The following is a 19484-nucleotide window of genomic DNA, read 5'->3' as shown; positions in this document are numbered from 1 at the left end:
ATGCTCCGATTGCGTTTACGCTCACGGAAAAGGCGATGAACGCAACTTTTAAGAACGATACCGGGGGAGAATTAAACACACAAACAAACCTCAAAACAATACAAACGAGAGGATAAGGAATCGATTCGCGAATCTGAATCAAATCTACAGAATCGAATCCTCTGGGTGGCTATGATCAATCTTTCTGTTTCACACCGTCCGTGGCGGCCATGGTGGTAACAAACCTCGTGGCCTCAAGGCGCTATGCATCGCTCACTCACGGGGAGATGGCGATAGTGGAGAGGAGTTGTTGGGATTGCGGGGGTATTGAAATGGGGGCAGGGAGCGGTGTAAAGTGGCGGCTGGGGGTGATGTTAACTACCTCGCTCGGTGCACGGGAGGTCGTGGGTTCGCATTCCGACCCCTAACGCCTGCTGTATATTTGGGGTTTGCGTGTCTCTCTCTCCCCGTGGTCGCGTGTTTGTGTTTTTTTTTCCCTCCGGGTTTTCCCTCCACGTTGAGAAACACGCGTTTAGAGAATTTGGCCGCTGTACATTTCCACGCGATAACCCAACTTGGTAGAGCTATCATTTGTGGCCAGGTCGCTTCTGAACAAAAGCTCAGTGGGCCTTACCTGGTATAATAAAACAAAGAGTTTAAAGTTGCACGTATTTTGCGCAGTACCTGACTTGGGGGGATTGTATGGGGGGGGGGGGGGGCGGGGCTGTGGTATCCTGCGAGTCGTGACATCATCGCCTAGGGACTCTGCTGTCGCGAGCACGAGGAGGGGTGATGCTCGCGCGAGTTCCGTGTCGTCGCGATGTAACGGGAGTGGCTCGTGGCTCTGTAACCCCCTTCAAAAGAAGATGATGATGATGATGATAACCAGATGATGATGTTTAATATCCGGAGACAAAGGCGACTGCGATGATGATGATTATTATCCCGATACACGATGATACTGAGACATGGTAATATTATGAAGATGATGATTGTTGATTGCGCATCGGTCGTCATTACTCTCTGGATGATTTGCTTCTGCATTTGCCTCGCCTGTTGCGTCACGCACTGCAAGTGAACGCACAGTATAGTTAATCTTCGGTAAACTAGAATGGACGTTACATTTTCAAAAGATATTGTTTTTTTATGCAATCGACTTCATTTCATCATAAAACATGGAGCAGAGTGCTGTGACCAAGACGGAGCGCAATGCTTTTCGTCTCTATTTCAGTTCTGCCTCGTTGGTTTGACAGCTGGAGTGTACTTTGTATTGGCTATATTAAGCGTACCAGTGGTGGGTGGTGACGTTACGGATTTTCTTGAAAGCATGTCAGGTGAGATTTAAAGTCCACGCTGGATACAAAATCACACGTGTGTATTTCATACCAGAGGTACACTGCAGTGCGTTATGAGTGCTACGCCTCTCACGCAATGAACACGACCGACTCGGCTTTCCAGACCGAAGTTTTTCCAACTCGGTTCCTCGCGATTTATTTTCGAGTTTGATCAATTCGCCACCTTTAAAGTGCAAATGAAGTCGCAAGCCACTGCACGCGTCTGATGATTGCTCAACACGGGACGCAGTGATCGCTGTTTTGAACTTAGGTCGAGGGAATAGCGTGGTTAAGTGAGTGCGTGTGGGAAGCGGTGGTGCAGCGGTTAGCGCGCTGCGCAACGAACCTGGCGACCCGGGTAAGATATCTGCTCACGGCCAACACCAGTGACGATTATCTGAACCGGTCCTGGGCCTCCCCTAGGTCGACTCAGCCTCAAATAAGTACCTGGTGCGATGTGTAAATGTAGCCACTAGGGAGACAAAGGCGGCCGGGCCTGGTACTGGCCCCCGACCCTCTCGTGCGCCGTGCCGGCCTTCATAGGTGCTCGCTCACAGCACTTGCCCCAACAGTCTGTCAAGGCTACACGGGAGATCTCTGCCTTTGCGCCATACAAAACGTAATATCGACGCTCCAAATGAACCTGCTGTTCTCCACGTCGCGCGGGACGCGTTTAGCAAGCATCGGGCGCGTGCAGCGTGGAACGGGTTCATTTCTAACTCGGACGGAAGGCGCATTTGTAAACGTACGTAGAGTGGTGCGTCGAGGAGACCGGAGCGTTGTACAACTCTCGTCCGGGTTTATAGTTTACAGACCAATCGTGTGTTGTAACAACGCACGTGTCCATGCCACGCAAGCTTAGAGAGCTCAGTCGGTACAACAGTTGCAAGGGGTTTGTCGCTCATCAATCGTCAATGCGCGTGCGGCAGCGCGCAACGACTCGAGTTGTCTCCGTTTGTAATGTGCGCCTCCTTGCACGCGTCAACAACAAAATAACACGGCGACGACGTCAAATACTTCCCACGCGGTGTGGCGACTTGCAAGTTACGATCGGAGCGGTTGCCCTCGAACAACGGAGCCAGCGGAAGCGACACTAATCACCTCTCTACAGCACCGTGCCAGCTGTGGAAATTCCACATTCATGCGACGAGAGCGAGTCTAGTTAAGTCGACTAAAACGCTGTCGGCTTCCGATAAAGTGATACTTATTTGATGGACCCCCGGATGATTTGAAAGGTCAGGTAAACTCCCGACCTCGATTTGAACTCGGAGGCGCGTTTAGTGAGTGTGTGGGGAGCGGTAGTGTAGCGGTTAGCGCGCTGCGCTATGAACCTGCCCACCCGGTTTCGATTCCCGCTCACGACCAACACCAGTGACGATTTCTGAACCCGTCCTGGGCCTCCCCTAGGTCGACTCGGCCTCAAATGAGTGCCTGGCGCGGTGTGCATACATCGCCACTGGGGAGACAAAGGCGGTCGGGCGTGGTGCTGGCCACCCACCCCCTCGTGTACCGTTCCGGCCTTCATAGGTGCTCGCTAATAGCACTTGCCCCTACAGTCTGTTAAGGCTACACGGGGGATCTTTTTGTTGTAGAGATACAAGGCTACGCGGGGCCGCACCAGCATGAGTTTTGTGATGACAGTTGACAGTTGCTGCCAAGGATCTAACCGCTTCTACGGCTATCACCGACACCTCCTCGCCACCCTCTAACCCCGCCCCGAGCCCCCTCCTTTAGCGCCCCCCCAACCGCACTCACTATCGCTCGCTCTCTTACACGCTTACTCACACATTCTCTCAACCATTGGCTCGCTCGCCCACCTATTCACTCAACCACTCCGTCAATTACTCACGAACCATCACACTCAATTACCCACCCACCACCCACCAGCCTACTCGCCCATCCACTCACTCCCCCACTCACCTACTCGCACTCCAATTCGCTCACCTCTACACTCACTCACTCTGCCGCCCACCCATACACTCATTAACTCACACAAACACCCGTTCACTCACTCACCTACTCACACTCCAACTCACCCACCGATACGCTCACTCACCCTGCCACCCATCCACTAATTCACTCACACACACCCGCTCACCTACTCGCCCACCGATACATTCACTCACCCTGCCACCCACCCATCCACTCATGCATCCACTTACTCAAACATACACCCGTTCACTCGCTCATCTACTAACCCGCTGAATCAACTACCCTCAACCCAATCACTCACACATCCACTCAGTCATCCACCAGCGCACTCACTCGCCTACTCACCATCCCGCCCACTCACCTACTCGTCCTCACACAGCATTGGCACGCGCGGCATCCCAAAACAACCCAAGGCCTCATTCATTGGTCTCATTCCGGTTCTTGCGTAGACAAAATGCGTGCACCTAATCGTGCGCCTGAACGTTCAATCTATAGGGCGGTGTTCTTCATTGCATGGCCCGCGGCCGCTGGTGGCCTTGATAGCGACACCTGCCTACCAGTGCCGGATTAAGCTCGTGCGGGGCCTGTAGCGTATGTTATTAAGGGGCCCTAAATTAATAAAAAAAACACACTTAAATATTAAATCACATGCATTTGAAATTGCATAGTAAAGTAATTGTATTTATTCATTTGCTATACAGCCAGATAATACGGCAAAACGCTAACCTTAAACACCCAGTCGTTCATAGAAGTTGAAGGCAGCATAGTACTATAGTAATAGAGCAAGTGCAGAATCACTGAACCGTAATTGATAGCTTGAAAGCGTTTAGCGCGGGGCCCTTGAAAGTGCGGGGCCCGTAGCTACTACATATGGTAGCTACTTGTGCTACTGGGATCATCCGGCACTGCCCCTGACGTGCGGCCTCCCGGACGATACGCAACTTGTTAAAACGCCCCTTGTAGGCGGTGCGGCGACCCCTCGCACTGAAGATGTCTTATCGGCGACAGTGCCCCGCTCCTCCCACCCCCCCCCCCCCTCAAAATGAGTGAAGAGAAGCAGCGATCAACGGCGCAGAGGACACATACCCTACAGTGCAAAAGTTCCCCCGTACAGTCTCTGGAACAGACTGTTGGGGCAAAGTGCTGTTAGCGAGCGTCTCTTAAGGTCAGCAAGGCGCACCAGAGGGTGTGGCTCACACCAGATTGGCTTCCGAGATCTTACGGCGTCGCGCGCATTCCGGATGATTTGGTCAGAGGCAAGAGGGTTATCAGTGGGGAGATGTTAACAAAGATAAGGCGTGAGAACGACGATACAGGGGCGACTATAGCTACACTCAACACGAGCCGCAGGTGTGGCATGTTTGTTGGGTAATAGTTGTGAGCGAGGCTTACAGTATCAAACATTAAAAACACATCGTCTAATCGCCCACAGACTTTAAAACAGCACACGCAGACGTGAGTAAAACGGCTCACACCGCCTCTGTGCATTATCGAAAAACCGTCGGCATTTCTTGAAGAAGTGCATTGTGGTGCTCTTGTCTTAGTCCAATATTCACGTAATGATGAACACATATAATCGACTGACAACAGTCGTAATAGACAACCGGGGACCAGTTTTGTTCTCATTAGGACTCATCAGCACATTATAGTCACAAAGTGCTCGCTCACTGATGCAAAGTCTTCCTCTGGGAACCACATACAGTGTGTGGAGTCATCACTCCCACACTGTGGGCCCATTAGCTGATGCCAAAATAATCAAATCAGTTTTAACCCTATGGTTTTCCTGTCTGCACTATCATTCTCTTGTTTTGTCTTTTTCAAGCAATTTACAGATGTGATTACCCGCACACTAGCAAGTGAGCGAGTGGTGTAAATTTATAATTATAGTTCATAGTTAAGCTTTATGGCGGAAATATAGTCAAGTTTCTGCTTCAACTCTGAAATAAGCCAACATTTTCTTAATTTGGGTCCCCAAGAATTTAAGACCCGCAGTGATTGCTTTCATTCATGTGGCTTGAAGTCTGTTTAACACGTAGGCTTTCGCGACCAATATAATCCACAATAGAGGTTTTTTTGGGTTAGATCAGGTAAATATAGCATCATTAGGCGACAGCCAACATCCTGCTGTTGCATGATGCAGCTAGTTGTAATTACTGGCCAAACGTCCTACTCTAATTGTAAATGTTGTGGGTTTACTCTCCAACACACCGGTGTGCTGTACTAGTAACGAATTGGCACGTTCTGTTTACGTGACAACCCTTACTAATTGGCTGCGTCGGATGGTGGTGGGTTTAACGACACATTTTCATATTTACGCGATCTTAGTCCAAAAAAACTATATTATGCTTAAGTCTTGCGTTATGAACTTGCCACTAAGCCAACTCGGCGTGGAGTTTGAAGTTAAAGCCGAGCAGCAAAGGGGAAACCGGCTACTCGTTTTATATACGGGTAGCAATTGATGGCAATCATTTACAGCCTTTTAACCATCCACTGCTGGAAAAAGGCCTGCCCAAGTCGAGTTGGTCACGGGATTTGACCATACAACTGCGCGCTGAGTCAGTGAGCGAAGTATGGGCCCCGGGACCGGTTCGAATGTCAACTCGCAACTCATGACGTGAGCCGTGGCCAGGGAATGAACTTAGGTTGGTGGGTTCACAGCGCAGTTCGTGAACCACTGCTCCGCCGTTGCACCCCGCGGATACAGTACATTGTGTGCGTGGGTATACGTGGAATGTGCTATACCATCTGTATATATATACGTGAAAGGGAGTCCGCATGAGTCGTCCTGGTTCAACGAACAATGACAGAGATCCCCCGTATAGCCTTAACCAACTTTTGAGGCAAGTGCTTTTAGCGAGTAGCACCAACAAAGGCCGGCACGGTTACACGAGGGTGCGGGTGGCCAACACCACGCCCGGCCACCTTTGTCTCCCCGAGTGGCAATGTTTACACACCGCACCAGGTACTCATTTGAGCCTGAGTCAACCTAGGGGAGGCCCAGGACCGGTTCAGATGATCGTATCTGGCGTTGACCGTGAGCGGGAATCGAACTTGAGTCGACGGCTTCGCTGCACTACCGCTCCCCACTAACGCACGCTCCCAGCATGAAGCGCTCTCTCCCCCACGTGACTTTTCTTTCATGTTGTGCGCGGTGCTTTTTAGCGCCACAGCGCGTGGATTTGTAGCGTTTATTTTCATTTGTTTGCTGGTGTCTGTGTATTTCATATCGAAATCGCCTCCAGTGCTTTTGCTGCTGGCGGCAATAAAAGTTGATTAATAGTCAAAGTCTCCCAGTATGAAGCGCTCTCACCCAGCATGAAGAGAACTCTCCCAGTATGAAGCTCTCTCTCTCTGCACCGAGCCCTTTCTTCTCACGGAGCTCCGCGCGCTCGACTCGCTCGCTCGCTCCCCGTGTCCATCCCCTCTCACTTGCCCACCTTCTGAAACCTTACACAAGTTCCTCTTCGCCACCCCTCCTCCTTCTCCTTGTTTCCCGCCAAATATATCTCTCCCCCCCCCCCCCCCTTGGGTTTACTCCAATCCCCTATCCCCTTTAAAGCGCCTTCGTTACCACCGTCCCCTTTCATTATTCCTCTTGGGTGTGGTCCAGTGTCCCCGCGTGACCCCTCCGCCCACTTGGGTGCGGTCCCCGTGTCCCCCCCCCCCCGATGTCCACCCCGTGTCCCCCCCCCCCGATGTTCATCCCGTGTCCCCGCGTGTCCCCCGCGTGTCCCCCCCCCCAACTAACTTCAGCGTGCACCCCCAGCACGACCTTCACATGTGTACACGACTGTATACGTGCCGTCACGTCGCGCATCGTGCACACGCCGTCTTTGATGTACCACCACACAAAGGCCACGCGCTCCATCGTTATACTGCACAGATGAAGCGCTTTGCCAATCCACAACCCCCACGCCTTGCGAGTTGTCGGGGGAGGGGGGGGGGTGCTGGACAATACTTCACCAAACAGGTCAAAATGCGGGTTGGTCGCCAGGTTCATAGTGCAGTGCGCTAGCCTACTGGTCCTACCGCTCCAATAGCTACGCTCTGCCCTCCAACCCCACCGTATATTCCACGAGTACTCATGAAGATAATGTTGCGCACTTTGACATAATTCGTGACAACAAGAGGCGCAGCCCTTCTGACTCGGTGTGCGCCGATCGCTGTACGTGAAACACAATTTGTTTCATATGACCCATCATTTGGGCTCTTGAGCGCGCGCACGGGACCAGTTATCTTCGCCCCGTGCAGCCTCTTCCCCGTCGTTCATCACGGAACTGCCGTCCACCTGGCGCGGCGTCACCTACGCGAAGCGAGCTGTGCACCACTCTGTGGCAGAGAAGGGCACCCGGACGATTGAGTCGCAAGAAAAACAAACACGGACTCTCTGAAATCCCATAATAGACCCCCTTCAGCCCCCGACTGGAGGAGCGACGGTGCCAGTGGTTAGCGCGCCTCCGCTATGAACCCGACAGACAACCTGAGTTTCAGTCTCAGTGCAGAGCGGTGACTGCACCGGTCCTGCCCCCCCTCCCCGACCTCCCCCCCCCCCCTACTCCCATTCACAAACCCAACACTGACTAGTGGCATGCCTTCATCCAGCAGTGGATTGACAAATGACTCGAGATTTTCCCACACTAAGGGCACGCATTTCTAGATGTGCCCGAGGAACAGCGTTCATCGCGCGTCTGTCGCAAGTTGTTTCATTCTCAGCGCTGGAATTTATCCAAGTAAAGTCGCAGATCCCAGGCTATTAACGAAATTTTGTTTTGCGTGCACTCATTTTGGTGCCCGGATTGAGGCCCATTCCGATCCGCTCGCTCTAACGCGAGAACCCCAGTGTAACCACCATTCACGGGAGAGAGGGGGGCGTGGGTGGCTGAACCCTGGCTTCTAACCCAGCGCCTCTGCGGCGACGGCTCAGTGTCTCTAACACGTCCACTGTGAACCCTGACCCACCCCACCCATCCCCGCTCTTCTACTCTGCAACTTCTTGTACGAGGCCACACACACGCACACGCACGCACACACACACGCACGCACGCGCGCACACACACGCACGTACACACACACACGCACACACACGCGCACACATACACACACGCACACACACGCGCGCACACACACACACGCGCGCGCTCGCTCTCCCTCTCTCTCATTTGCGTTGAGTCAGCGGGTCGCCACCTCCTCGCACCCGCTGCTGTTGCTGCTACCGCTGCCCTATCCCGAGCGCTGCTCTGTCCGCCCTCCCATCACCGCCCACTGCGTCGTATTGCATTGCCCCGCTGCCGTGGGACATGCCTCACCAATGCCCCGTAATTACCGCCCGTCGTAAGCTGAGCAGAGGGCGACTGCGGCCAGGATTAACCACTAACCACCACCACCCCCCCCCTCACCGCCGCCGCCCGCCGTCATTAAAATTAAATTACCTGCGTCTATTTATTATACCGCAAGTTCCATTGTCTGCGCTGTCGTCATCAGCATTAAACAATTACAGCGATTAAACAACTTTATTTTTTTACTATTATACCAGGTAAGGCCCACTAAGTTATTAGGTTATTTTTCAAAAGTGACCTGGCCACAAATGATAGCTCAACAAAGTGGCTCATCACGTGGAGATGTTATAGCAACCAAATACCATAAGCGCATGACGATGTTCAGCAGCAGCAGCTATGATCGATCCACTCCCTCTCACCAAATCGTCGCGCCATCCAATTCCCGACGGGCCTGCGATGCAACGATCCCACCAGCCTCTCAATGGAACCGTCGCTCCATCTTCGCGGCGTGGTCCCATCCCACGTGCCCTTCCCTCCTTTGGCTGCAACTCCATCGTTGGTCTCGACCACCGGCTACGATCCCTCCGATCGACGTGTTGCTGTGCGATCAAGCATTTTGTGATTTGTGGCACATTCGTCAATAGCACTGCCCTAAAAGAGACATTATACTCGACGTTTCAGGCAATGGCCCTTATTTATAGCGTGTGCGATGTGGCCTATATATATACTATAGATAATGATTTTTGCGAATGATGTTGAAGATTGGTTAACATCCGCTTTACAAAGAAAACGCAGTACGCCTTTCACAGTATGCAGAGTATAACACGACAGTAACCGCGGAGTGAGCTTAGCCCACTTTTTACGGCTATAGCGTCACACTCCACTGGAGACGAACCTCGCTTGCTGATCTCAACACACTCGTTAAAAACAGCGGTCGTAAAATAAAAAAATATATATTTTAAAAAATCAACGATGTTTCTGGCAATAGCTCTTTGCTTGTTATGCTGTGAGGAAGAGGCCATTGCCTGTTGGATTATTCGGAAGCGCTATTGTCTGAAACCTCGCCGATTGTAAGTAACATTTCTTTTCAAGACAGTTTGTTGACGAGTGTGTTAAGTTGTTGTTGTTATTAATTGTGCTTGTGCAACACTGCCAACGCAGCAGCAGCATCACCAATTCATTTGCTTGGCTATCTGATTCCGGCTTAAGTGTTTAGCACTTGAGTTGAAGTAATGTGGAACGTTTAGGCTGACTGACCCTGCCCGATGAGTGACATTGATCCACCCACCGTAAGTGCTAGAAGGGCAAGTTCCAAAATATCAGTTACAAACATTTTCTAATTCCAAATATGTACTTTATATTTGTGGCAAGTGTCAGCTTTCTAGCCGCTCCAGAACATTATTAGTTATATCACCCACATCACTCACGATCGTCTATATAAAAAAAAAACTCCACGTATTAATATGGCATATGTGTTACTGTATCTCCGCATAGATTTTATTTGATCACATGTTTTACTTAATTGGTCAGCAGCATTTGTTTGAGCTCGCAAACTCTGCGTCCAGTTCTGCCTTTTTTGGGTCTCATCAGCAGAGTCGGGCCTGTTAAGCGACCAATGCTGATTGACCCAAATGTTGTTCGTGAGATCACTCTCACCAAGCGACGCTGTTGCTCTTCATCGCAATGAATGAAACAATATCGGCTTGCACCCGGGTGTTGTTCCAAGTTTCGCTGCACGCGCTGGGTGGATTTGAAGCTTCATCCGGGGCCGTGACAAGCCCCGTTCAACCCCGATCACCCGCAGGCAATGATAAACCAACACTGCATTTTTTTATTTAAAGCTTTCGTGACTGCAGGGATTCATATTCTTGGTTCTTTCGGTAAAGTCACGTAGAAGGGAACGTTTCGACTGCAGCACAAGCAATCATCATCAGGTGATGATGATTGCTTGTGTTGCAGTCGAAACGTCATCATCTGATGATGATTGCTTGTGTTGCAGTCGAAACGTCGTGAGAATTTAATTGTTTTGTATTTGTATTATTTTATTGTTTCCCTTCTACGTGACTTTACCGAAAGAACCAAGAATAGCAACGCTGCATTGTAAAAAGTTAACGCGCGGACGTTCGCGACCAATGTTATGATGGGCACGTTTGTTCACATTGTCAACTTTATTAATCGGTTGTGTCGGGGTTGGAGGAGGGCTTACGACACACAGTTGACTTACGCGACCCCCCCCCCAAAAAAAAACATGACGTGACACGTGGTGTGACGTTTAACACAAATATCATTACACACCGTGTGGTCTAACATTATGGGCGATGAAGCAAGTGAGCAAGTAAATACATTAAAAAGAGCATTTGCGCCCTTATCTTCCTGCATAAATCAAAAAGTCTGTGCTCGGGGGAGGAAGGATAGCGGCTGGGGGGGGGGGCATAGAATAATAGCACGCGCGAGTGTTGATTAGCGTCATAAGACTCGGCCGTGCGCGCGTGTCACGTGGTGTCGCTCGTGCGGACGGCTCGAACGAGCCGTATCCAGCGGCATTGTCGGTCGCGATTGTTTGCGTCCTAACAGCAAAAAGTTTAATTCCCTTTTTTTTCCTCTGTCTCTCTCTATCTCTCTGGAAGTGCGGGTAATAATGACACAGGCCCCGAAGGCCAACTCGCTGACTCCGCGGCACGAGCTAAGAACCCGCGTTTGTAAATCGCAGGAGAGTAGCCGCCGCTGCGATCCACAGCGCGGTTGCCACCGCATCTTGTCGACTGTTACAATGCAAACGAGCCTTGGGTTGATGCACACGTACATACATCGAAAATTCATTGCGTTACAATGCATCACACGTGCACATGTTCGTAAATCCAAGATGCATTGCATTTCAATGCATCGCAACGCATTACTACATGTAGGCAAATCCAAGGTCCATTGCATAATTGCAGTGCAATGAACCTGGGATTATGCGCCACGTAAATAAATCCAAGGTTCACTGCATTACAACGAATTACACAATGTACATTGATCCAAGGATCATTGCATAACAATGCATTGCAATGCATCTTGTGTTTATGTACACGTGTATCGTCATTATCACTAGACTCATCATCAGCCATGCTGGATGAAGGCCGCCTCGAGTCGCCACCGCCGCCTCCTCCTCTCACCATCCTGGGATGCAATCCACCACCGAGCAACATTAACCGATTTCACCGCTCCAAATTAAAATTTATGTTTTGAAATTTGTGTGTTTTTATGTAGGGCCCCTTTATAACATATGCTACAGGCCCCGCACTAGCTTCATCCGGCACTGCTCGCGAGGCGTTCGTCCAATACGTGAGCGTAAATTGAGCACCCGACATACAGTGAGGGAAGAAAGTATTTGATCTCCTGCTGATTTTGTACGTTTGCCCACTGACAAAGAAATGATCAGTCTATAATTTTAATGGTAGGTTCATTTGAACAAGTGAGAGACAGAATCACAACAAAAAAATCCAGAAAAACGCATGTCAAAAATGTTATGAATTGATTTGCTTTTTAATGAGGGAAATAAGTATTTGACCCCTCTGCAAAACATGACTTAGTACTTGGTGGCAAAACCCTTGTTGGCAATCACAGAGGTCAGACGTTTCTTGTAGTTGGCCACCAGGTTTGCACACATCTCAGGAGGGATTTTGTCCCACTCCTCTTTGCAGATCTTCTCCAAGTCATTAAGGTTTCGAGGCTGACGTTTGGCAACTCGAATCTTCAGCTCCCTCCACAGATTTTCTATGGGATTGAGGTCTGGAGACTGACTAGGCCACTCCAGGAACTTAATGTGCTTCTTCTTGAGCCACTCCTTTGTTGCCTTGGCCGTGTGTTTTGGGTCATTGTCATGCTGGAATACCCATCCACGACCCATTTTCAATGCCCTTGCTGAGGGAAGGAGGTTCTCACCCAATATTTGATGGTACATGGCCCCGTCCATCGTCCCTTTGATGCAGTGAAGTTGTCCTGTCCCCTTAGCAGAAAAACACCCTCAAAGCATAATGTTTCCACCTCCATGTTTGACGGTGGGGATGGTGTTCTTGGGGTCATAGGCAGCATTCCTCCTCCTCCAAACACGGCGAATAGAGTTGATGCCAAAGAGCTCAATTTTGGTCTCATCTGACCACAACACTTTCATTCAGTTGTCCTCTGAATCATTCAAATGTTCATTGGCAAAACTTCAGACGGGCATGTATATGTGCTTTCTTGAGCAGGGGGACCTTGCGGGTGCTGCAGGATTTCAGTCCTTCACGGCATAGTGTGTTACCAATTGTTTTCTTGGTGACTATGGTCCCAGCTGCCTTGAGATCATTGACAAGATGCTCCCGTGTAGTTCTGGGCTGATTCCTCACCGTTCTCATGATCATTGCAACTCCACGAGGTGAGATCTTGCATGGAGCCCCAGGCCGAGGGAGATTGACAGTTCTTTTGTGTTTCTTCCATTTTCGAATAATCGCACCAACTGTTGTCACCTTCTCACCAAGCTGCTTCGCAATGGTCTTGTAGCCCATTCCAGCCTTGTGTAGGTCTACAATCTTGTCCCTGACATCCTTGGAGAGCTCTTTGGTCTTGGTCATGGTGGAGAGTTTGGAATCTGATTGCTTGCTTCTGTGAACAGGTGTCTTTTATACAGGTAACGAGCTGAGATTACGAGCACACTCTTAAAGGGAGTGCTCCTAATGTCAGCTTGTTACCTCTATAAAAGACACCTGGGAGCCAGAAATCTTTCTGATTGAGAGGGGGTCAAATACTTATTTCCTAAAATGCAAATCAATTTATAACATTTTTGACATGCGTTTTTCTGGATTTTTTTGTTGTTATTCTGTCTCTCACTGTTCAAATAAACCTATTATTAAAATTATAGACTGATCATTTCTTCGTCAGTGGGCAAACGTACAAAATCAGCAGGGGATCAAATACTTTTTTTCCCCTCACTGTAATTAGTGAGAACGAATCGATTACATTATTATTATCGACTCGTCGTCGTTTAACGCGCGTGCCCTGCGGCCACTAGAGGCGCTACAACGAGCGGCAAATGTTATGACTCAAAAATATTCGACAATCCGTTGACTTTTTTTTTTAAATAACACAACTCCGGACAAACACGGGTTAGATAATACACCTGCGAATTGGATGACCTCACTACGACGACTACTGCGACTACAGTACACAATACGATGAAACAAAATGCGTGGATGCCGCTAATTGGGTCTTTAAGGTTTTTTTTTATTTCCTGCGGGCCTCATTATCGCGAGAGAACGGGAGACGGCAGCGAGGCAGGGGACGCGCCTCTCGCTGTGAAAGGGCGTTGGTGGGGGAGGGGGGGGAGATGTGGGGGGCATGGTTGCGGTGGGGGGTATTGGGGAGACAGCCTTGAATGTAACGATACAGTTCAGCGAGATACGATGTACGTGCACGCACAGTCAGATGGCCGAATAAATAAATGAGGTGAACGCCGCCGCATCCGCGCGAATGTATCGTGCGGCATACTGTAACGCGTTATAAGGGGCGCTTTCCGCGTCGTGCGAAGTGTCCTCTCACGGAAGGGGCCGCGTTATAGCGAGAACGCGTCGTGTGAGCCCGCGTTAAGCGAGGACTTACCGAACTGTGATGCAGTCAACGAATCATCCATTGAGAGTCCATTTGTCAAGGGCGACGTGGGAGTGCAGATCCTCCTCCTTGCAGTCGCACAACGTTGACACTTGACGAACACAGCCTCGAGGAGTGGATACAAAACTCCCTCTCTGACTCAGGCGATACCTATACGAGCCACAAGGCTCAGAAGGACTCATTTTATAGAACAGTCAAGTTCGAATTTAAGCATTAATCGTCACGTCTTGTTGTTTCATGCGGCTTATCATACAATGCACGTAATACCGGATATATTTTTTTTTATTCCACCGTATACGTGTTTGTGTGCCCCTGACTGCGTGCCCGTGTGTGTACCTAGCCTGGCACAAGCGCAGTTGTTACGTCACCACCACTTTGTGGCGAGCGGCAGTTGTTGTTTTGTATGGGGAGCGGTGGCGCAGTGGTTAGCGTGCTGTACTGCGAATCCCGCATCCCGAATTCGATTAAAGCTCACGGCCAACGTCAGTGACGATTGTCTGATCCGGTCCTGGGCCTCCCTTACGTCGACTCAGCCTCAAATGAGTACCTGGTGCGATGTGTTAACTTCGCCACTGGGGAGACAAAGACGGCCGGGCGTGATGCTGGCCACCCATCCTCTCGTCTGCCGCTCCAGCCTTAATAGGTGCTCGCGAATTGCACTTGCCCCAATAGTCTGATATGGCTATGTGGGGGGGGGGGGTCTGTTTGTATGTTGGTGGGTGCAAGTCTTCATCCTGGTTCTGGTTGTATGTGCGTGTGTGTGCGTAAGACGAGGTGGCCGAGTGGTTAAGGCGATGGACTGCTAATCCATTGTGCTCTGCACGCGTGGGTTCGAATCCCACCTTCGTCGCTATTTTTTTTTTTACACCTGGACACTCTTGCAAATGACATAAAACAAACTCAACATATTCCTCAATAACACTACCATATGAATATAATAGCCCGACGTTTCAGGGAATGGCCCTTCTTCAGAGCGCATAAATAAGTATTGCGTACGAGGCTAATCCCGTCTCTTGAATTATCACCTGGCCAAAGAAAATAACGTTCTATAATCGGCACTGCGGGAGACAAAGGCGGCTGGGCGTGATTCTGACCACGCAGCGCCTTCACAGGTGCTCGCTCAACAGCACTTGCCTCACCAACGGTGCCCAGGGGTTGGCTACCTGCAGCTCCAGAGCCGCGTGCGGTGCCACTTTAAGTGACCGCTTCGTGACCGTTATTTATGAAGGACCCCACCGTCTCGTCTTCACATGCACCATGGAAGTCCAGTTTACTATGGAAGTTCAGTTTACTATGGAAGTCCAGTTTACTATGGAAGTCCAGTTTACTATGGAAGTATAGTTTACTATGGAAGTCTAGTTTACTATGGAAGTCCAGTTTACTATGGAAGTCCAGTTTGCTATGGAAGTCCAGTTTACTATGGAAGTCTAGTTTACTATGGAAGTCCAGTTTACTATGGAAGTCTAGTTTACTATGGAAGTCTAGTTTACTATGGAAGTCCAGTTTACTATGGAAGTCCAGTTTGCTATGGAAGTCCAGTTTACTATGGAAGTCTAGTTTACTATGGAAGTCCAGTTTACTATGGAAGTCTAGTTTACTATGGAAGTCTAGTTTACCATAGGAGTCCCGTTTACTATGGAAGTCCAGTTTACTATGGAAGTCTAGTTTACTATGGAAGTCTAGTTTACTATGGAAGTCTAGCTTACTATGGAATTCCAGTTTACTATGGAAGTCCAATTTACTATGGAAGTTCAGTTTTTCTATGGAAGTCCAGTTTACTATGGAAGTTCAGTTTACTATGAAAGTCTAGTTTACTACGGAAGTCCAGTTTACTATGGAAGTTCAGTTTACTATGGAAGTCCAGTTTACTATGGAAGTTCAGTTTACTATGAAAGTCTAGTTTACTATGGAAGTCAAGTTTACTATGGAAGTTCAGTTTACTATGGAAGTCCAGTTTACTATGGAAGTCTAGTTTACTATGGAAGTCTAGTTTACTATGGAAGTCAAGTTTACTATGGAAGTCCAGTTTACTATGAAAGTCTAGTTTACTATGGAAGTTCAGTTTACTATGAAAGTCCAGTTTACTATGAAAGTCCAGTTTACTATGGAAGTTCAGTTTACTATGAAAGTCTAGTTTACTATGGAAGTTCAGTTTACTATGAAAGTCGAGTTTACTATGGAAGTTCAGATTACTATGGAAGTCTAGTTTACTATGGAAGTTCAGTTTACTATGAAAAGTCTAGTTTACTATGGAAGTCTAGTTTACCATAGGAGTCCCGTTTACCATGGCAGTTCAGTTTAGCATGGGCAGGAGCCGGAAACCTGTGGCTTCGGAGCCTCATGCGGCTCTTTAAGGAGGGCTTTGTGACAGCTATTTATCAAGGACTCACCGTCTGGTCTTCACATGGCATTGCGGATCTTGAAATATTGAGTTATTGTTTTCACCAAATTCTATTTTTTGTTATATTGGTTCCCGACCCCTTGTCTATGTGAACCACGCAATGCAGCGATCTCCGCCCTTAACCTTGCTTTTTTCTCTCTCACTCGTTACCCCCCCGACCCCATGCCTCCGGCTCTTCCGCAGGTCAAAGTCTGGTTCCAGAACAGGAGGACGAAACACAAGCGGCAGAAGCTGGAGGAGGAGGGACCCGACGAGCAGCAGAAGAAGAAGGGCACGCATCACGTGAATCGGTGGCGCATGGCCACGAAGCAGCCGAGCTCAGAGGACATCGATGTCACCTCCGACGATTGAGAGAGGGGGCGTCTCGCGCGGTCGTCATTGCAGATGGAAGCGACAGCGTCATTGCGCAACACAGAGCGCTTCAATATTTATAGGTTTTTTTTTTTGGGGGGGGGGGTGGGTTGTGTCTCCGGTGGACTTGCGGAGAGACTCGCAACGAGATGAACTCCTGGGTGGGGGGGGCGGGGGTGGGGGGTGGAAAACGAGGCGAGGTGGAAACTTGTGAGGACGCGTGGAAGGGGTTGGAGCCGACAAAGAAGAAGATTCGCACCGTTCGTAGGATGGCCTGCCCTCTACTCTATAGTATATATACACACACACACGCACAGACGGAGGGATGGACCTGCTTGTTGTACGTTGGCACGAGAAGAAGAAGGTGAGAGATGGTCGAGGAGGAGGGTCGGTAGGAGGAAGTGGAGGGCGATTATTGACGAGGTTGTAATTGGTTGTACACACACAAGCCACGCAGTGAGTATAGCACCGAGAAGATATGGAACAGAGGGCATAACACCCGAAACAATAAATCAAAAAGAGAGAAAGAAAGCAACAGTGACTTGGTTCAAACTTCAATGCGAGAAAGGAATCGTGAAGACAAATCCCCAAGTCCCGTGACCGTCAAAGGACGGCATCGGACACAGAGCTGGCATCCATCCCGAGTCTCCGCCCTCCACCTGTCCGGGACGTGAGTCTCGCGCCGTCAGTCAGCGGTGTTTGAAGCTTCGCTGATGAGACCCGACCGATATTTGAACGTGAACCTTTGAACTGCCGCGCGAGCGTGACTGCCATGCCTCCGTGATCCGTCACTCCCGCGGTGTCACGGGAGCGCTTTGGAAGCCGTGACCCCCACAGCCCCCCCCCCCCCCCCTCGCCTGTTCGCGACTCTGAAGCGTGCTCTCTGTATCCCTCTCATTAAGGAAGCTCCACACACTTGGCGTGGGGGAGTGCGGGGACACGGCTCGTGAACACGCAGTCTCTCGGCGTGTGTAGGCTACGAGAGAAGAGCTGTGTGTGTGGTGCTGTGTGGTGTACGTTGAGTTTTGCATTCTGAACAAAACAAAAGGCGCTCATCGCAAGACGGCGCGGGGGGGGGGAATATATATAACTCAAGCGACAATATGAAGAGGCGAGGAAGGGTGAGATGAAGCGAGGCGGCTGTGAAGGAGGTTGTGGACAGACGAAGCAGGAACGTGGCCGTGGCTTCGGTAGCGGGATGGGTGACGAGGGCGCGCACCTCGCCCACGATGGCTGCGTCACGGTGGGGACACGCGGGGGGGGGGGGCGACCCCTCTCGTCGTCGGTCGTGGACGGAACCGTGCAATGCCGGCGACCGTCACGAGTTTGCCCCGTCACGTTCACGATCTTGCCGTCACGCTCACGATCTTGCCGTCACGCTCACGATCTTGCCGTCACGTTCACGATTTTGCCGTCACGTTCACGATCTTGCCGTCGCGCTCACGATCTTGCCGTCACGCTCACGATCTTGCCGTCACGCTCACGATCTTGCCGTCGCGCTCACGATCTTGCCGTCACGCTCACGATCTTGCAGTCACGTTCACGATTTTGCCGTCACGTTCACGATCTTGCCGTCGCGCTCACGATCTTGCCGTCACGCTCACGATCTTGCCGTCACGCTTACGATCTTGCCGTCGCGCTCACGATCTTTCCGTCACGCTCACGATCTTGCCGTCACGCTCACGATCTTGCCGTCGCGTTCACGATCTTGCCGTCGCGTTCACGATCTTGCCGTCACGTTCACGATCTTGCCGTCACGCTCACGATCTTGCCGTCGCGTTCACGATCTTGCCGTCACGTTCACGATCTTGCCGCGCGTTCACGATCTTGCCGTCACGTTCACGATCTTGCCGTCAGGCTCACGATCTCGCCGTCACGTTCACGATCTTGCCGTCACGTTCACGATCTTGCCGTCACGTTCACTGTCTTGCCGTCACGCCGAGAGGAGGAGCTGCGGTACGGTCAAGGTGTTTTCAAAACTCTTGTCACTTTAACAACAACAAGAAGTAAAAAAAAAGACGTACAAATGGGTAGAGCGAAACAAAGATTCACTGTGAACATTGCAATCTCATGATAATTTTTTATTATTATTATTTTAGTTTATTATTTTTTGGGGAGGGGGGGGGCGCTGGGGTTGGTGCGGGTGAAGGAAGAGGGGACAGAGACAGAGACTTGAGAGAACGATGCTCGAACTCCGAACACGTTTGGGTCCTAAATTATTGCCGTAAAGTTCTGTGTTTAACTAAATAAATAAATCTCCGTCGATGAAAGTAGGCAGAGGAGGCCGTCTTCTCTTTGTGTTTTTTGTTTTTCTGTTTCTCGCCGCTGAAGAGGAGACGCCGGCCGCTGAAGGCGCCGCATGTCCCTGCACATTGTTGTTTAAACAGAGGCATCAGCAGCGGGGAGGAGAAGCATCGTGAACAGTCGACTCGAACTCCCGCGCGTGCAGCGTGCAGGGGCGGGTGTGAGCCGCACGTGTGGCGCGAGTGTAAATATCTTAACCGGTGCTTTCTTTTGAGCTTGTTTCTCTTTGTTTCCGTTACCCCCCTCCCTCCCTCCCTCCCTCTTCTCTTTGAGAACGATCGG

At 50.2% G+C, this 19484-nt stretch overlaps 1 protein-coding gene and 1 non-coding gene across 2 annotated transcripts in view; both read left to right on the top strand.

Annotated features, from left to right (window-relative positions):
- Positions 1–17012, top strand: part of LOC103091691 (homeobox protein EMX1) — a 56716-nt gene extending 39704 nt beyond the window's left edge. The window contains exon 3 of the mRNA XM_032950525.2: positions 16731–17012. Within this exon, the coding sequence (XP_032806416.1) occupies positions 16731–16898 (168 nt within the window). The 3' untranslated portion in view covers positions 16899–17012. The remainder of the gene's footprint in view (positions 1–16730) is intronic.
- TRNAS-GCU (transfer RNA serine (anticodon GCU)) lies at positions 14915–14996 on the top strand. Its single transcript has one exon. It is a non-coding gene; the product is annotated as a tRNA-Ser (tRNA).
- Positions 17013–19484: the final 2472 nt, after the last annotated feature.

The sequence above is a fragment of the Petromyzon marinus genome, chromosome 9 (genome assembly GCF_048934315.1).
Source record: "Petromyzon marinus isolate PM22_M1 ecotype Great Lakes invasive population chromosome 9, UKy_Petmar_22M1.pri1.0, whole genome shotgun sequence".
In the NCBI taxonomy this organism is placed as follows: Eukaryota; Metazoa; Chordata; class Hyperoartia; order Petromyzontiformes; family Petromyzontidae; genus Petromyzon; species Petromyzon marinus.
Note: the sequence above shows the minus strand (reverse complement) of the source record. Positions and strands in the feature narration are given on the sequence as shown.